This window comes from Prunus mume, linkage group LG2, assembly GCF_029339155.1.
Source record: "Prunus mume cultivar Tortuosa linkage group LG2, ASM2933915v1, whole genome shotgun sequence".
Classification (NCBI taxonomy): domain Eukaryota; kingdom Viridiplantae; phylum Streptophyta; class Magnoliopsida; order Rosales; family Rosaceae; genus Prunus; species Prunus mume.
In genome coordinates, this window is record NC_142699.1 from 38,172,385 (window position 1) to 38,191,850 (window position 19,466).

At 36.9% G+C, this 19,466-nt stretch overlaps 1 protein-coding gene across 1 annotated transcript; it reads right to left on the minus strand.

Annotated features, from left to right (window-relative positions):
- Positions 1 to 13,391: 13,391 nt before the first annotated feature.
- On the minus strand, positions 13,392 to 16,720 carry LOC148920253 (sugar transport protein 13-like). The gene is made up of 5 exons (XM_089046210.1): positions 16,458 to 16,720; positions 16,026 to 16,348; positions 14,772 to 14,896; positions 14,277 to 14,568; positions 13,392 to 14,186 (listed from the first exon to the last, which is right to left on the minus strand). The coding sequence occupies exons 1-5, from the start codon at positions 16,594 to 16,596 to the stop codon at positions 13,533 to 13,535; spliced, it is 1,533 nt and encodes a 510-aa protein (XP_088902336.1). The 5' UTR covers positions 16,597 to 16,720; the 3' UTR covers positions 13,392 to 13,532.
- Between the last annotated feature and the right edge of the window lie 2,746 nt (positions 16,721 to 19,466).

Below are 19,466 nucleotides of genomic sequence, written 5' to 3' on the forward strand. Positions count from 1 at the left end.
TAACCCAATCCAAGACCATTCAACACCTTCTGCGCGCTGTTTATGGTCTTTCGCAAACAATTGTCCGTCGGAAGCATTCTCTTGAAAACCCCCAAAAAGTAATCGAAACACAGGTTCGACATACGATACTTTATTTTTCCGTGCATTAGCTCCACAATGGCCGTGAGAACGGAAAAGCTCTCGCACCCGGGTATAACTCTTGGTTGGCATTTTTTAACAATTTCTCATATTGTTCAAACTCCGCACTGTCTATTGGTGTAGGCACATCATCTTGCTCTTCTTGATTCATGTTGGTCGATGCAAATGGAAAAACATCCTGTATAATATCCATGACTTCATCATTAGCATCCACAATAGGTTGAACATTGTCCACTCTTGTGGCATTTGAAGACGAAGCATGCTCTAATTGTTCCCCGTGAAGGTTCCAAATGCTATATGTCTCAATCATTCCATTTCTTACTAAATGAAATCCAACATTTTCAATTGTCTCCCATAACGTGTTGTTGCACCTCCTACAAGGACAACGGATTCTAGTTGCACCCGGGTTGTGTCTACGTGCAAACTCAATAAAATCCTCGATTCCATCCAAGTATTCGCATCTGCACATCTGTTAGGGTTTTGTATCCACCTTCTGTCCATAATTCCTGAAACCAGAATCACAACACAACAATCACAACAACTTCATACGGTTATAATGTCACCTTATGCCTCCGGTAAGGGTCCTATCCCATTCGAATGCATAGCTTGCCACGTAACCTACGACTACATGAGATTAGATTTCGACGCGTGGATGAATTTAAAGACATTCACTCAGAGTTCTTGAGGTGGCCATAGGTATAAATACCTATGTACCACCCGAAGAACGTACCGAGATGACAACGAAATATCCACAATCGAAACCTAATCCTGTAGCCATAGATTACGTGACAACACTATGCATTACCAAACTGTCCAAATAATGGGACAATTCAAGAATTAATTGGACCGCAGTCATGCATTACGCATCCATGCACGAAATCCAACTAATCTCGAACGGGAAACTAAGTGTTACTAAACATAAAAATAAAAGCACGAAGTTAATTTCAATTAACTTCGTACATCACAACAGATTGTACTACGTTACGCACAACATAATATAAATATAACTTCACAAGAACATTTTAAACATATATAAAACAAATAAAATACCTTCTCAATCGTTCTCCACCAATCGCTAATTACAAATATCCCTAACGAAAACAAATTAAAAAACCTTAGTACGAACTTAAATTAATACTTTTAAACTAATGACGAAAAATACTTACCCAATCAATGTATTGAAATCCCAGCAGCAGCAGAGAGGTTGAGAGAGAGGCAGAGGCAGCATGCTTTGTTTTTGCATTCTGCCTCTGCAATGGCGGAATTCTAATATGAAGAAGAAGGACTTTGCACGACGAACATACTTATTCGTCGCGCAAACTCCCGTCGCAAAAAACCAAATTATTCGTCGCACAAACACCTGCCGACATCTAACTTTTGCGCGACGCACTTTCCGTCGCGCAAACTTTCGTCGCGCAAAATTGTCGCAAGCAAAACAAAATTCCGTCGCGCAAAAGAAGATATTCGCGATAAGCGTTGAACTTTACGCGACGAAACGTAAGTACGCCGCGCAAAAAAAATCCCACCCAGGTCATTTTGGCGCCAAAAATAAAATATCTCTTGTTCTCTTACGCGATGAAACGTATTTCCGTCGCTAAATCGTGGGACTGTCTATTTGCGTGACGGAGGTTGTGTTCGTCGCGCAATGTTACTTCAGCGACGATATTTCTCGTCGCAAGAAATGTTTCGCGCTAAAAATTCCCCCGCTTTTTTTAACTTTCGCTTTGCGATTTAAAATTTGTTTGTCGCAAGATATAACTTTATGCGCGACAAAAGAGTTTGTGGCTTAAATTTTGAGTGCATTGAGCGGCGATTTAATATGTATTTTCGTCGAAAGCGATTATGGTTTGCGCGACGAGTTTATATTCGTCGCGCAATGTTTCGTCGCGCAAATAGTGAAACGTAGTAGTGTAGCTAAATTGGTCACTATGTTTCCCAAAGTTTACAATACTTTATAGACATTTTATTATCTTTCGTTAACTTCCTTTTAGTGCAATTTTTTTTTTAACAAGTTAGGGCATTTTGTACTATTAGCTTTTAACAAATTGGGGGAAAATTTGAGTTGAAATCGGAATTGTGAGGTATAAGGATCACAAATTGGATGCTATATTGAAGCTTGAATAGATTGAGTGACAACAGTGTTGTGATTTCGGATGGCAAGGAGACGTAATCAAGGTGATAGAGCACCAAAGTATTTTGGAAAGTTGTTGATTTCATTTTAATTTGGCTTGCCTTTTTTATTTTCTTTATACCTCACAATTCAATTTCAACCCAAGATTTCTCTAAATTGTTAAACCATAATAGCACAATATACCCTAACTCGTTGAGTTAGAGGAAGAGGATTGAAGGTGCTTCTTAAAAAAATAAAAATAAAACTGCACTTAATGGAAGATAACAGAATGTCTATAAATTGTAAACTTTGGAAAACACAATGATCAATTTTGGCTAAATTTTTTTTTTCAGTGACCAAATTGAATTTCCATATAAAACCTAGTGACAAAAAAAAGTATTTAACCCTTTAAATTACATAGAGGATGGAATCCTAGTGAAAATTCACTTCTCAAAGCAATCATTTGTTAAAATTTGGGAATATTAAGATTGGGTGTGTAAGGTTTTGGGTCCCCTATATTTACATCGCTTGAATATAGGGGTGCGTGATTAAAGGATTAAAGGATTTATAATTGGAGTTCGGTTGATTAATGGGTTTAATTTCTGAATTTCGCTTTTTTTTTTTTGGTTGAAATACAATCGATAGTCTTACAAAGAGGAGGAGAGTTTAGTGAAAATTCAATTCTAAATGCAATCAATTTATTGTTAAAAATCAAGAATATTAATTTATTTTTAGAGAAAAAATTGCGTAGCATTAGATAATCAGAACATTACATGATGAGAAGCATGTATAATGTGGCCTCGTTAAAACCTCTCTGAGGAAACTCAATGGAATAAAAGCCCAGAGAAGAAAAGAGTACCACACATGCATGTGACTACAAGAGAGTCAAACATCAAATACTATAAGAAGAGTCCTCAAGCAAACAACCGTGCAGTCAAATAGGTGGGTCAGCAAACCAAAGGACAAATCCTCCTGACCAAGACTCAAGCATGCAAGACGATCCGCAACCCCATTAACAGTACAAGGGACAAAACAAGCGGAGTAGGAAGGCAGTGAATCAAGAAGTCGTTTAATTTCTCAACCAGACTCTTCTGCTGCATAACAAGTTTCCTCTTTGAGAAGCAAATGAATAGCATTAAAGGTGAAAAGGATGCATCCATCACAAAGGAGATACCATCTTTAAGGCAAACAACATAGTTCCCATAACTGACAACAAACTAAGAGCGCAACATCGCCACCACCCTACAAAGGTGGCCATAGGATTCTTGCATTACGATGCCAACCCACGTAAACTAGAAGTCAAACTAAGCCCCCCATCAACGTTAAGTTTAAAATAACCAGGAGGAGGAGGTTGCCACTGTTTCTCGGGAGTTGGCAAAGAAGACCGCCTATGATGAAGTAATAAATCTTCTGATACTCAGCATCATAGTTCTTGGCACAAAAAATAATTTGCTCAAGAGGCAAAACAGGAGAACCAAACAAAGCTGCATTACAAGCATTCCATAGGGACCAAAGACCAATTGCAAACAAAGAATGTTGGGAATTAAGAAGAACTTCCATACACTCCAGCCATCTTGCAATGTCTAGCTGACCTGCCTCACCATCTATAGTTTGGGGTTAATTATTGTTTTATTGTTAGTTAGTTGTCATTGAGTTTGCTAGAAATAGCACTCCCTCTTATAATCACATTCATTAACAATATAATCTAATTCTGCTTCATCTCTCTGATCTTTCTTCCCTCGTTTCTCTCACTCTCAAATTCTAGATTTCTTAGCTCTGCAATCTTCTCTCATGGAATCTAACAAAGGTAAGCAGTAAGAAGTGAAGTCCAACCCAGTTTTTCCAAAATCGAAGAACTCACCGTGCACAATCAGAAAGAGCATGAAAAGGTGTTTCAACCTGGCCAAGATAGCGAAAACAATGAACATCTTGGGTGATTTTCCGACGTTAAAGCACATCACGGGTAAGGAGAACATTTTGGGCCAACCGCATAAGAATTGCTGTATTTTTGGAGGAACTTTTAGCTTCCAGAGATGTTTCCATAACTTCTAAAACCTAGAGGATGAAGGCCCAGAGGTAGACAAAGAAGTCGTCTTTTAGAATTCCAAAGCAGTCTAATACTCACTCCTAACTATATATCGACCATTACTAGAAAAATGTCAAAATACGACAATCACCATTATCACAAGCCAGAGGAATAGAAAGGATTAGCTTAGCTTTGAGAAAAGTAAAGAGACGATAAATCTCAGAAACATTCCAACGTCCACTAGCAATAATAAGAGCACTTGCCCCAAATCTCATAAACATTCAAGGTGATCAGGAACCCACAGATCTCCATATATATATATTTTTACTAAGCGTCCATGGCCAATATGCCATTGAAGACCACGAGAAAGGTGCTCCCGACCCCACATAATCGATTTCCATGTAAAAGAGGGTGTCGAACCCACTTAGGCATAAAAACCGAATCAAGAAAGTAGCGCCTTTGAATATTCGGCAATAAGGGAATTGGGAAATTCCAGAGACGCCACCCTTGTTTGGCAAGTAATTCTTGATTAAAACTAACAAGCTTGAGAAAGCCTGGGCCTCCTTCAATCTTATGCGTACTAAGGCTTTCCAATTCTTCCAATGAATGCCTTTCTCACCTCCTCTTTCGACCACCAAGTGAGCGAAGATACTTCTATCTCGAACATAAACCAGAGGGAGGTGAAAACAATCATAAAATAAGTAGGCATAGCCTGACAGACACCTTTGATAAGCACCTCCTTCCCAACTTTGGAAAGAAGTCTGCCTTCCCAACCAGAGATTTTTCTCCATACATAATCTTTGATAGCACGAATAGCGTTCATGACAAGGAACAACCGATACGTCCAATAATGCTTGGATTTGAGCTTGAACTATTTTAGGGGTAGATGGGCTAAAACAAAGAGCTCACTTGTCAAAATTAATTTGTTGTTCCGAAGCCACTTCATAAAGACCAAAGATGTGTTTCAACTCCATAATCTTTGAAAACTCAATCACAAAATAAAAGACTGTCATCAGCGAAAAATAGATGATTAATAAATAGTGCAAAGGGAGCCTTTTGGAGCAACACCGAGAAACCTTCAGCCACTATAAGGAAAAGATAGGATGACAGTGGGTCTCCTTGGTGAAGACCCCGAGAAGGAATGATATGCCGAGACGTCCTCCCCTGCAGTAATAAGGAATAGGAGATAGTGGTATTGCGTCCCATAATCAATTGAATAAAGTGATCATGAAATTCCATTATGTGCATTATGCGTTCCAAAAATATCCACTCCACCCGATCATAGGCCTTGGCCATATCAAGTTTCAAGATAATCTTTCGTCTTTCCAATTTCCCTCTACGCTTCAAACAATGAATGGTTCCAAACGCTGCAGAACATTATCGAAAATCATACGATGGGGAACAAAGGAGCTTTGATATTCCAAGATAACATCTAGCAAGAACTTTGGAAATAATTTTATAGAGAACATTAAAAAGACTGATGGGGCGAAATTCAATTACCCTAGATGGTGAATTAACTTTCGAAATAAGGGCAATTAGAGTATGGTTGAAAGCAGCCACCCCTTCACTCCCATTAAGAATGTTCAAATAAAGTTGATAGACATCAAAGCTAATAATATTCCAATAACGTTGGTAAAATAAAGTTGGCATTTCATCTGGACCGGGAGCTTTAGGCGATCTCATAGATTTAATGGCATTTTCCACCTCATCGCGAGTGAAAGTCAGGGACAGAAAATGCTGAGTCATTTGAGGGACATGGGTGGAGACTGTCTCAAAAAATATCGCTACTTATATTTGTACCAGTAGAAGAAAATAGGCGTGGGAGAATCCAGGACGATAAACATTGAGCACAAAGAAATATATTAGCCGTAGGAGAATCCCCAGGTTGCCACCCTTCTTGAACTATTTGTTCACATTCTTGATCGGTTGTCCATTGTTCTTCAAACTAAAAGTGACGCATGAAGGGAAATTATGGTGTAGGGATTTCTAAATTCCCTAGAAGCTATGAGAAAACAAATCATCTAGCCTATGCATATCAAATATGAAATCAAATAAAAGCGAAAGCAAGAAAAAACTATAGATTCATGCAAGTCTCAATCTAGGTCCCAATCTTTGTAGGTTTATGAAAGTTTACACTTTTGACACTAATATCACATATTAAAAAGAAGGTAGAAAGTGAAGTTACTTTTGGAGCGTATCTTGAATCCCAAAATGGTATTCAAGTAGAGGGAGTTGTCCCTTAGTTGTTGATTCTCCTCCTTGTTCTCCAAATAGGCACAATATGGTTATGCCTCCCCAAAGTATCTTCACCAAGATAGAATGAGAATGAGAGAATAAAGAACCAAGAGAAGAAGGAGAGGTGCTAGCCTTTCTTCTCTATGGTGGCCAGCCAAGGAAGTGTTTGAGAGAGAGGCTTGATGTTTTCCTCTCTTCCAAAACACCTAACTTGAAACCCTAATGAGCTGTTGTGCTATGATGACAATCATATAGAGACATATTATCACACATGTGCCACTAAAGAGATCTCATGTGCCGCACCCTCCTCTTCCTTGGCCTTTTTGGTCTACTTTGGTCTACCACTTTAACCTTATAATGTGTCACACTTTGCCTAAGTCTATAAGGTCCATTTTCCTTTAAATGCTTAAGTCATGTAAGACCAAAACTAAAGTTCCAAAACTTTAATTAATTCATTAAGCTAATCTAATTAGTTTAATTGATTTAATGACTTAATAAATTAAATCACTAAGTTGCCTAACAAGCATTGGTCCAAGTCAACCTTGTGTTGATTGTGTCAAGTCTCGGTCAATGATTTGACCTTTGATTTTAACTTTTGACTGTGACTTTGATTTTGACCAAGCCGCAAATCATTTATTCTCTTTTCAATTCTCAATCCATACATTTTTGGTGTGCAATCTTATAAGTTCAAATTAGCGATGTTGTGGGTAAGAATGATTAATTCTAAACCAAATGTGAATTGTATACCTTTATACAATTCTCCCTATTGGCGAAGGCTAATTGTACAAACCTTGATTGACATTTAGCAGTATGTCATGGCTGCCTAAGCTAAATAAAATTCATTTTGAGAACCTAGTTAGTTTGTGATTACAATGCAATTCAGTTATTATTTATTACAACACTCTATGTCATGTTGTTGGCATATGGTTAACTTGTGTCAAATCCCTTAACATGACATATTTAGATTATATGATTCACTTGGATCTAATTGAAAACGTTCTTGTTTCAATTCTCATTGTGTACTTTGGCCAAAGATTCAATGAATCATATCTTTAGAGTATTTTCTCTTCTTACTAAGAGTAGAGATTCTTTGTTGTACATTCACATGCCTCTGTGTATATGCTGAGTATCATGAGGAACACCTTTAAGTCACATACAAAAGACAACCATGATGTCTAAGACATTTGTGAGTAAGACTTCCATACAATAATTCTTGAGTTGATCATGTTCAGTGAACTTCATCTCTATATAGCACCTACACACCTGTCTTAGTGTCTCTACATTAATAACTTGAGACTACTCATCCTCTAAATTGAGTAAACATAGTGTGAATCAGGCCTTGCGGATTACCATTGTCTAATTAGTGATCCTATAACCAGGAACTGTTTAGGATTCGATACTACTATGATGTAAAGGTCTCGTGAATCTAACTTCTTTAGACTGCTTACATCCATATCTTTATCCATGGACTTGTTACTTTATGTACATTATGTATCTTAGAGTAACATTCATGCCCTTTTGATTATATTATATTATATCCTTAGAATAATCCATTTTAATATTGGCTTTATATGGCATATATCTAACAATGCGGACCTCTATGATGCCAAACATCAACACCAGATGATGCATCAGGATGTAAGAAAATTGGTTGGTGATCAGATGAGTAAGCCGCAAGATGATATGTAGTAAAGGTACCCCAATGCTGAAGCAAAGCTAAATTACCAAAACCCCAGTCTAGTCGTGCTTGAACATTGGTGTCATCTTTGCAATTGTTCGTCCAAGTAAAAGGATGACCCACAAAATCAAACGATACCATATTACAATCTCCAACCCTTTGAAATTCTTCAATTTGATTGGTTGAATGGGTACAAGGACCACTTTTTTCATCTATATCAAGAATTTCATTGAAATCACCGCAACACAGCCAAGAACCAAAACCCAACTGACTTAGTCAACAAAGAAGTTCCTAAGAATAAGACCGTTGGCTAGGATCAGGATGAGTGTAAAACCTAGTAAATCTAGTTTTAAAAGAGTTATGAAAAGTAATCCTAATGTCGATATGACCCGTAGAAGATGAGAGCAGCATGACCTATAAATTAATCTTCCAAAGAATACATAGCCCACTAGATGCTCATTCTCTGGGAACACAGCACATCACCCAAACCAAGTCTCTGAACAAAACCACCCATTTGAATTGTAGTCATACAAGTCTAAGCAAGGAAAACGATGTCTGGCTTCTTCTCATATATAAGATTTTTTAGATCGTGGAATGTACGACGGTTGCCAAGCTCCCATACGTTCTAACTTAACACTAGCATGACAGGGACAAGAATTGCTCTGCCGTATCCATTGAAATTAACAAAACAGATTGCACCACAATGCACAAAATAGAGAATTCAATGGCATATTATTAGAAACCAACTGAGCAAGAACACCATAGTAAAAATGAGTTCCTAGATTTGTGAACAAGGACCCAAATACAGAACCAACGCAGCAATAGGACAGAGACAACAAGGGGACGCTGGGCAGAAACCCTAATAGTGAGTTGCCAGTCGAAGAATATCAATCCAATCCTGACACAAACCCTAATGCAAATCCAAAATAGCGAATCAAGGCATGAGTGAGAGCAACCAGAAGAGCCAAAGAGAAGGATAAATTGACGCCAACGAAATCGATTGTGAGTGCTGTCAATTCAAAGAGGACGACAACGGCTAAATCATAGAGAAACTCTAGGTTGAACGCATGACTCTCCTCGAGCAGCAAGAAAGCGTCATTTTCCATGTATAGGGTTTTGTGTCTGATCTAGCAATAAGTCTTACTGCACTTGTCAAGTGATAAAAATTAAATAGAAGACCTCGAGTGCAAAATAAATATTATGCTATATCCCATGTTCTACAAGTCCCAGCACAATATTACATATGTGAATATACTCATTAGATCAAGCAATTTGTAACATCCTGACCTAATTTAATCATTTAAATCAATTTATTTCTATTTCAAAATTACAATTTTGCCCTTGAGGGTAGGGATATTTTGGTCAAATTTTTAATCCGAAAGGATTTTGGGTAAATGAATTGCACCATGACGTAGATCGCGTTGAGTTGAGTTCGTAGATACGTAGTGGGCTCAAATTGAAGTTGTAACAAAGAAGTTACAACCAAAGGAACCTTAGTGGCATAACCGTAAATATTTCAAAAATGTTTTCTTTAAACCTGGAATTCCTCTCTCTCTCTCTCTCTCTCTCTCTCTCTTCCAATGCGAACAGCCCCCTCCCCCAGTTTTTGACAATGACGGTTTTTGGGTCACCAAAACCACATCTAGCCTCCATTTTGGACGGACCGATACAAAAGTTTAAGCTTACTTCCCTCTTCCGACCCACCCCATTTCCTTCACAAGACCGCCGTTATATGCCGTAAAACGTAGAAAATTCGTTGCTTTTTACGTAAACTTTTTGACACTCGTTTCGGCGATTCCGACCACTAATTTCTTTGATCAAGATATGCTTTTTCATCCTCTCAATGTGTTCTAGCTGATGGATGGGTTGAATAGGATCGATTTATGCGTTTCTTAACTCAATTTATCGCTTGAAATTTGGCTGGTTTTCGGCAAGTTTTGGTCACTTTTTGGTCACGGTCCAAAAGTTGCCCCACTCATTGTCTTGGTCATGTAGGTACAGGTCTTGACCGGCAGTTTGGAGATTTTCCTGCTACCAGAATTTCTTTGGGCACCCATGTGCTTTCGGCGCATGGGCACTTTTTGGGTGACCCATTTGGTTCTAAAATGATCATCATGTTGTCCCAAGCACGACGGTATGCTCGGATTTGAATTTGGTTATCGTTTGACTGTCGAACGGATTACGCATATTTGGCGTTATCCGAATTCGATATGTTCGGACTATTAGATTGACTCTAATTTCAAATATGTTGATCTAGGCATCTCTAGGATCGTGTAGGAATTCACGGATCGTGAATTGGAGTCCCGGATGATTCGATTCCATGATTCAAAGATTAGATTAAACGGTAACCATCCAATCATGCGATCGCAAGCGATCTGACCGTTTGATTTGGACCAAACTTGCAGGACATGTATGTTAAACCTTGTTGAACCTGTAGGAATTTTCAAATTGGAATTCGGAGGTCGTGGGACCCTCAGGCCCAGTTGACCAAGTTTGGACAGTTTGACCCTCGGTTGACCTTGAGTCTTTCGAGGTAGTTTCACCTTTCTAGAAGTACTAGAACGACTGTGTAAACGAGTCTCGACCGTTATTTAAGTTATTTTGATTATGTTGGGATTATGAGATGGTTTATAGTATCTTATGGAATTCTTGGATATTATCTTGATAATTGAAATTATGGAATAGATAAGCATGGGATAGTTGATTGGTGGGTTGTGAAAGTGAGCCTTGGGCTCGGCTATAATTATTAGGAAATGAGTGGACGTTTGTGTTTAAGCGTACCTCGTTCTTCTATTGTGGAAATTTCTTGCTTAAATAAGTTTTTATTGAAAATTGATTTAATTTGGCTTAATGAGGATATGGGATCTCTAAGGATTATTATTTAGCATTATTTAATATTATTTTGATTATTATTAAAGTATCTGGATTAGGTGATAGAGGGTTGTTTACGAAAGTCTATTATTTTTAATTGTTGAATTTAGTATTTTATAGAAATTATGTGTAAACAAATTTTGGTTTTTATTTGAATTATTTTTGGGTCTTTACGAAATACATGCTTGAGAGTTTATTTTCGATACTATGAATAGATATTTGGAAAAATTGAATTAAGGAAGGGAATATTATTTGTATAATATTTATATAAGGATTACGAACTTCACCATCATATGTATCGTCCTTGGTCACTATACCCACACATGGCGTTGGATTTTCCGATGTGTGGGCTTCCTTGGTTATAGATTCTAGTATTGATGGATAGTTGGAGATTGGGGATATGGTTGGATATGTCGGAACCTGGGCACCTTTGACGGAGTGTTACCATAGACCCTTGGCGGGGTAGTCTGCGTGAGTAAGACTTGTCACAGGCGTATAAGTATTGAGGATTCTACTGTGCCTGTTAGTGAGCCTAGTCCCCCTGTTGGACGGCTCTTTCCTGGCTACATGGTTGTTGAGGATTCCTCCATGTGGTTCAGCCAAACAACCCCCGTGTTGGATCGCTTTCCCCAGTACATTATGTGCAATATCATATGTACCTCCCCTTGGATACTGATACTTGGAAATAGTGGATATGGATACCTAGATATGATCGGAATCCGAGCACCCTTGACGGGGTGTTATCATAGACCCTTGGAGGGGTGGTTTGCGCTTGTAAGACTTGTCACAAGCTCACGAGTATTGAGGATTCTGCTGTGCGTGCTAGTTAGCCCAATCCCTCAGATGGATGGCTCATCCCTAACCACATAGTTGTTGAGGATTCCTCCATGTGGTCTAATCAAATGATCCCCAAATTGGATTGTTTTCCCTTGGTACATGATGATGGTGTGAGGTGGGTGTATATATATGTATGTATGTATGTATGTATGTATATATACATACATATTAAATATATATATATATGTGTGTGGATTTGTTTCCGGGTTGAGATTCTTGAATTTGGGCTTTGTGAGCACCTTGCACAGGTATGAATGTTTAAGTCATGGATTGGGAAGTGTCGTTTGACAACATACGCCTTGGATAAGGTATGGTTGTGGGGAAAGAACTTATAAAGGGAAAGGAACTCATAAAGTGTGCAGGGGTTGCCTTGTCGAATTTGATGTTGTAATGAATCTAAATTTAACTGTTTGTATTATTTTAAATAATCGTATATTATCTGAATTGTGACTGTTGATCGTAGAACTACGTGTGACTTGATCCTCAAAGAGGTACGTAGGTAACCTGGGGCCTCACCTAGGTGCAGCTCCAAGATAACCATATTTTTGTGGACTTTCATTTGGTCATTGGGATCAAATCCTATTTATTAGAGTTGTAAAGTTTGGTTTTGAATTTGTTGGTGACTTGAAGCCCGAGCTTGTGTAGGGCAATCTTTATATATTTCTACTTATGTTGAACTCCGTTTCGTTTGTAAAATGCATGTTAGGGTTGATTGTAAGGCCAGAGGCCTATTATGTAAATTGCATGTTATTAACTTGTGCATTCTGCCGGTTGAGTCATAATTGTCTTAACAAGTTTAAATTTTTTGAGAAATGTCCATTTTTCAGAGGAGACTGCTTAAATTCAAATGTAAAGTCTCTGGTGCCCCTTTTTCCTTAATTTGGAAAATAGGCTATAGTATTAGAAGTGGGCCCGGCATCGGTGTGATATATGAAATTCCACAGGATTCGTCCCAAGTTCCAAGGAATTCAGGGCGGGTCCTATCACAATTCCAATCAAATAGAAATTAAGTCGTACTGCACTTGTTATAAAAATCAATACTATGTGTTATACAAGCCTTGTGTAATAAAAATTAAATACAAAACTTCGAGTGCAAAAATAAATATTATGCTATATCGCATGTTCTACAAGTCCCAGCACAAGGTTTGTCAAATTTGTTTGCCCTTACGACTTGATGTATTTACAATGTTATAGATGTGAATATACTCATTAGATCAAGCAATTCCAATCAAACAAATAGAAATTAAGTCGTACTGCACTTGTTATAAAAATCGATACCATGTGTTATACAAGCCTTGTATAAGAATAAATATAATGTTCTTAACCACATGTGCTATAACTTACAAACCTGCTTAAGGTTGCGAAAGGTTGCAAATTTTTTTAATTCGGAAGCTCGTGTGAAAGCTATAACAGATGATAATATACTTATTATATCAAGAAATGCCAATCAAACAAACAAACCAACAGTACAAAAAAGGACACACACACACATATAATGTATAAGCAACTTATCTCATTATTTAAAATACTTGACTAGAATCACATCCATTTAAATATTGGAAACATTAACCACATTAGAACGTAGTTTTACAAACTTAAACATAACACAAATGATATGGGACTATTAGTTAACAATTTTATTTAACTCCATCACCCTCATAGTGGTCATCCATATATCTCTTCCAAAACCAATGTTTCTTCCACACTCTCTCTGTCATTTCTTCAATAGGCACATTTTTGGTCTCGGGAATTAGAAATAGCACAAAGAGTGACATGACCAAGACCCAAGCAGAGAAGAACAAGAAGATGGCATACTTCAAGCTGCAAAGCATTAAGAGGAAGACTTGTCCTATAACAAAACAGCAGAGCATGTTGACACAAACTGTCACACTTTGCCCTGCTGACCGAGCCTCCAATGGAAATGTCTCACTAGGGATCAACCATCCGATGGGTCCCCAAGACCATGCGAAGGCGGAGACGAAAGTACACACCATGACCACCACCAGAATTGACAAACCATAAGATAAATTATTAGAGTGGTCCTTTACCTTCAAGGCTAGCACAATTGCAACGACTATTTGAGAAAGGAACATTTGGATGCCAGCTTCCAATAAGAGCATTCGACGCCCAACTTTGTCAACCAAGAAGACAGATACAATTGTGGCAAGAACATTGACAGCTCCTGTTATAACTGCGGCGTAAAGGGAGGCATTGTTGCCAAAACCCATACTCGCGAACAAAATGGGAGCGTAGAAAAAAATTGCATTGATGCCTGTGAATTGCTGGAAGATCTGCAAAGCAAACATCGGCAATCAAACGATGTTAACAAAATATGACTCTTATATTTCAAGTAACTGATTGACCAATGTACATATACTGACCTGCATCGCTATTGCAATGATCAGTGGGGGGCGATTTTTACGCTTAAGGAGATTCCTAAAGGGGTGCTTTATCTCTTCTGCTACACGACTTGCCTCTACTATCTCCGCAAACTCTGTTTCAATATTTTCTGTTCCCCTGATCTTTTTAAGCACTGATCTTCCTTCATCCAACTTACCGCGTTGTATCAAACTGTTAGGAGTGTCTACCACAATGAGGGACCCCAAGGTTAGCATAAGTGCAGGAACACCTGCCAGACCCAGTGATAGCCTCCAACCCCATCCCCCTTTAATTCTGTGTCGACAGAACACATGGTTATTGGAGGTTAATTAGTGGATGAAGGTTAAGCATAAGAGTAGCCATAATTATTTTCAGTCATTCCCATCAGTCTGGCATAGACAGTTTATCTTCCTTGCCTAATTGATTAAGAAACTAGTTTCATTTTCTTGGTATTTTTCATGTATATTGCTATTTCAACCAAGGAGAAAGGGACATACTTAGCAGCACCATAATTGACAAGGGTTGCCAAAAGAATTCCAATGGTTGCATTAAGCTGGAAAAGTATGTTGAGTCCTCCGCGTATTCTTGTTGGGGCTATCTCCGAAAGGAAAAGTGGGACAACCTACAAAACATGAAAATAATGCGTGATGAGCACGTTAGGGGGCGAGGCATAATGCATATGCCTCAAGAAAATGGAGGCTGAAGCTCCTATTCAAATGGTAGGAAGAAAAACAGAGTTGGTTCATATTATGTCTGAGCGCGTACCTCCAATATTATAACTAATGTCATAAGGTGTTATTTTGAGACGCAATAACTTTCCCTATATGGGCATGTGCAATTTTTCTCCGTTCGAAACATCAACACTAAAAAGATCAACAGAGAATACCATTTCCTCTAAATCTACGTGTGGTCACAATTAGATTAAAGGCTTAATTACTGTTTTACCTCCTAAACCGGATGCTCGGTCTCACTTTACCCCTAAAACTGAAATTTTCTCACTTAACCCCCATAATCTCTAAAAATTGCTGAAATTTTCTCACTTTACCACTTCAGTCCATTTTCATCCACAAAACCGTTAAGTGTGCTAACATGGCATAGTCATTTTAGTAATTTTAGCTATTAAAAAAACTTCAAAATCCAAATTATAAATAAATAAAACAAATTTTAAACATTTAAAAAAAGAAATTTAGGGTTAACAAACCCCTTTCTTCCCCTCCCCGCAGCTAAGAGGAGAGAGGAGAGAGAGAGGGTGGGGTCGGGTAGGGTCGGGTCGGGGAGGGGAGGGGGGGTTGAGATAAGAGAGAAGCAGAGGGAGAGGGAAAGAGAGAGAGAGAGAGAGGCATACACGAGCTAAAATTACAAAAATGCCCATACTACGTCAGCACACTTAACAGTTTTGTGGATGGAAATGGACGGAAATTGTATAAAAGTGAGAAAATTTCAACAAATTTTAGAGATTTTGGGGGTTAAGTGTGAAAATTTCAATAAATTTTAGAGATTCTGGGGTTAAGTGATAAAATTTTAGTTTCAATGAGCAAAGTGAGACCAAGTGTCCGTTCCTGGGGGTAAAACAGTAATTAAGCTTAGATTAAATTGTGTTAGAATTGTACTGTTTGTGCCTAGCTCTTCAAAAAAGAAAATAATAATATTTTGCTAGAAATTGATAACAGTAATACAACATTCCCAGCTCTCAAACCAAAGTAGAACACGAAGAAGCAAAATTAAAAAATTAAAAATTAGAGATAGGAAACCTGATTGCCGAAACCAATTCCACAGCCAAGCAAGATCCTCCCAATGATGACCAATGCAAGGTCATGAAACGCAGCGTTTAGGACTGTACCAACTATAAAGAAAACCCCAGCAATTAACATGGTTTTCTTTCGACCTAGCCTTTTGGTAGTGTATGATGCGAAGAAGGTTGCCACCAGAGCAGCAAGATACAGCAAAGATGTGAACAATTGCAAGCTCTGATTGTTGTATTTGCAATAATTGCTATTGATATTCAGTTTCTGAGTGCTAGCGTAGACATCAGGGTAGAACTTTTTCAAGAAACCGGGCATCGCTGTCACACCTCCTGCATCAACAAGAACCCCAAAAAAAAAATTCATTGTAATTTAAACTAGAACAGACGATAAATAAATTGCGGGTATTTTATTTTATATGTGAGAGACATAGGGGCTGACCAGAAATGGCAACCTCATAACCAAACATGAGGCCTCCAGTAGAAGCCAGTACACATGAAAAGATGACAATTGGTGTGATCTTGGCTTCAACACGATCTTCTGCAGTACTGGCTAAGGCCAAGGAGCCCTGCTTCGCCATAATTACTGGCTATGATCTCAGTCTTGAAACAGTCTAAACAGCCTTATGAATTAGTATTTGTTGAAGTTCCTTGATTATGAAAGAAAGAAAGAGAGAGAGTTTCTGCAGAACCAGTAAGCAGGTGTAACACTTTTGAGAGACTTACAGCTCTATAAATATCAGCTTCTTCACCAAACTGAAGCTCGTATATTTAATATGGTTTCTGTGCATTTATTGTCTGTTCCATTCCTTCTTGTTCTTTCTTTATGATTCTATGTAGAGAAATCCAGGTACATATCCTGTCTTGTCAAAATCAAGAGACCTGCGAGCCACGGCGCAAGATTATTGTTGCACTTAATAATAGCACTGGATATGGTGATCTTATCACGTTATATGTATTTTTACTTCAATTGATTTAATCAAAGGTACATGTTTAAATGTCTATGTTTACTCCATCAATCTAATTTTGGTGCTTATATCTATTAGCCAATATGTTTCATTCGTGCCAATGGTTTCCATCACAGTGGTGGTGGTGGATTCCCCCTCCCCCCATGGCACACAGGTTTGAAACTCCAATGGGTTTCTTTCCTCCAATGTAACCAAAACAAATATGTTTCATTCTTCTAAATTCATTAAAATTAAAAAAATTAATATTAACAAAATTAATAGAAAAAATTGTATTAATTATAAAATATTCAAATTCGATCTAAAAATGAAATTTAAAAGACTTTCTCTTCCCCCAATTTCACACTCAAACCAAACCACCTTCCAAACCTAAGCCACCTCACCATCACATTTGCTAAGCCACCTCCCAAAAATTAATTTTTATTTTATTTTATTTTTCCTAATGGATGATAAATTGTGAAAGAAATAATAATTTTAAAGTTGCAGTCTTATTTTCATGCGAGTTCGCCTATACATTAAGAGATGCTTTGTTTGTTTTAAAGTAGGCTTATTATCTGTTTCAGGGGGTGGGGGTGGGGGTGGGGTGTGATGGAGGTTGGGTCTAGGAGGAGAGGGAAGAGAGAGGCAGAGGGAGAGAGAAGAGAGTAGATAAGGAGCTAAAATTAATAGAATGCCCATGCCACGTCAACACACTTAACGGTTTTGTGGAAGGAAATGGATGAAAGTGGTAAAGTGAGAAAATTTCAGCAATTTTTAGAGATTCAAGGGGCTAAGTGAGAAATTTTTAATTTAACGAGATAAAGTGAGACCAAATGTTTGTTTCATGGGGTGAAACAGTAAATAAGCCTTTAAAGTATATGACTTGTGGGCTTCCATAAACAGAAGTACATCTCTATTGTAAGGACACAGAGCATCTATATAATACTGCAATTCATTCAGTTTTTTATTTTTTTTATTTATAGAAAAATGGTGTTATGATTTACAAAATATGCTAGATTGTCTCATGAAAATTATATGCAATAATTAAAACACAAGTATGTATTAGTTGTTCTTGCGGTTTGGAGTGCTACTACATACCGCAAGAAGGAGGTCGTTGTTTCCTAGGAGACATTTGCCATTGAAACCTTGAAGCACCAAAAAGGAGCTATTTCTTCGTAAGGTCATAAAATCAAGTTCTAGACTCGACCATATTCGAGTTTTCCTAAACTTCTCTCTATTCTTTTGTTTGATTAATTTTATGCATTAATTTTGGCCTTATTTGCTTGAAATTATTTATTTATTTATTTCTAGAATTATAGCAATTAAATGCCTATTTTTCCAACAATCTTAAGACGAAATTTTTTCCTTTGTAATTGTTTATTTGCTATATTAGACAGACATGTTCCAATAGAGTTCTTGATTATGTTATTCCAGAAGACATGTCAATTTCGTGACTTTATGAGTTTTGTTTCAGTATATCTACGAAACTGGTTTTATTAATTTTTAGTTTTAGACATAAAAATTCACTTTGGAAAGCCAAAACTTTTCAAAAAACTTTCAAACAAAGACATTTTTGTCCATTTTTGCTTCTTTTAAAATTTTTCTCCCTCCTTTTGCTTTTTCTAAAATTCCCTTAATTACTGTCACTTTTTAAATGATTTTGTTGTGATTTGAAAAATTTAGTAAATTTAGCGTACAAACCAATATAGAAACAATTTTTAATTGGATAGTAACTAACACTTTGAATTTGGAAAGATCTCCAAATGGATGTAGTTATTAATTTGGAAATTCTTTTTAAATTTAACAATATATTTAGATTTAACTATCCAATCGGGTTATTTAATTAAAAAAATTATTTATTTATGAAGTATACGAGATTAATTATCTATTAAATAGTGCACATACAATTTTATTTTGAAAAAGAAATGTACCCATTACTTCCTATTATGAAAAATAATGTACCTAGTATGAATTTACTTATTATTCAAATAATATACCCAACTTTTATAAATGCATTTTGGATATAATTTACCTAATAATATCCTATTATCCATATACCTTGTAATTTACCTATTAAGGGTATATTATAGGTATACTAAAGCCATTATATTGTGAAAATAATTTACCTATTATATTCTATTGGATATATATATATTGTGAAAATAATTTACCTATTATATTCTATTGATATATATATATACATATTGATGAAAATAATTTACCTACCTGTATTAGATATATACAAGATAGGTAAATTTGTAGGTACATTATATTGTATTGACAATAATTTACCTATTACATTTTATTGGGATAAAATTTGAGGGAGTTTTTATGTAAACAAATTATTATAAAATGGATATTTTTTATTGTTAGAAAATTTAAGGATTACAAGGAATGCCCAAAAGAAAAAAGTCATTGATATGCTTCAAATGATGAAGTATTAATTAGAAATGAGGGACTTAGTGCAAGTTTGACATTGCTTTTTGGGGTGATAAGTGATTTTTAAA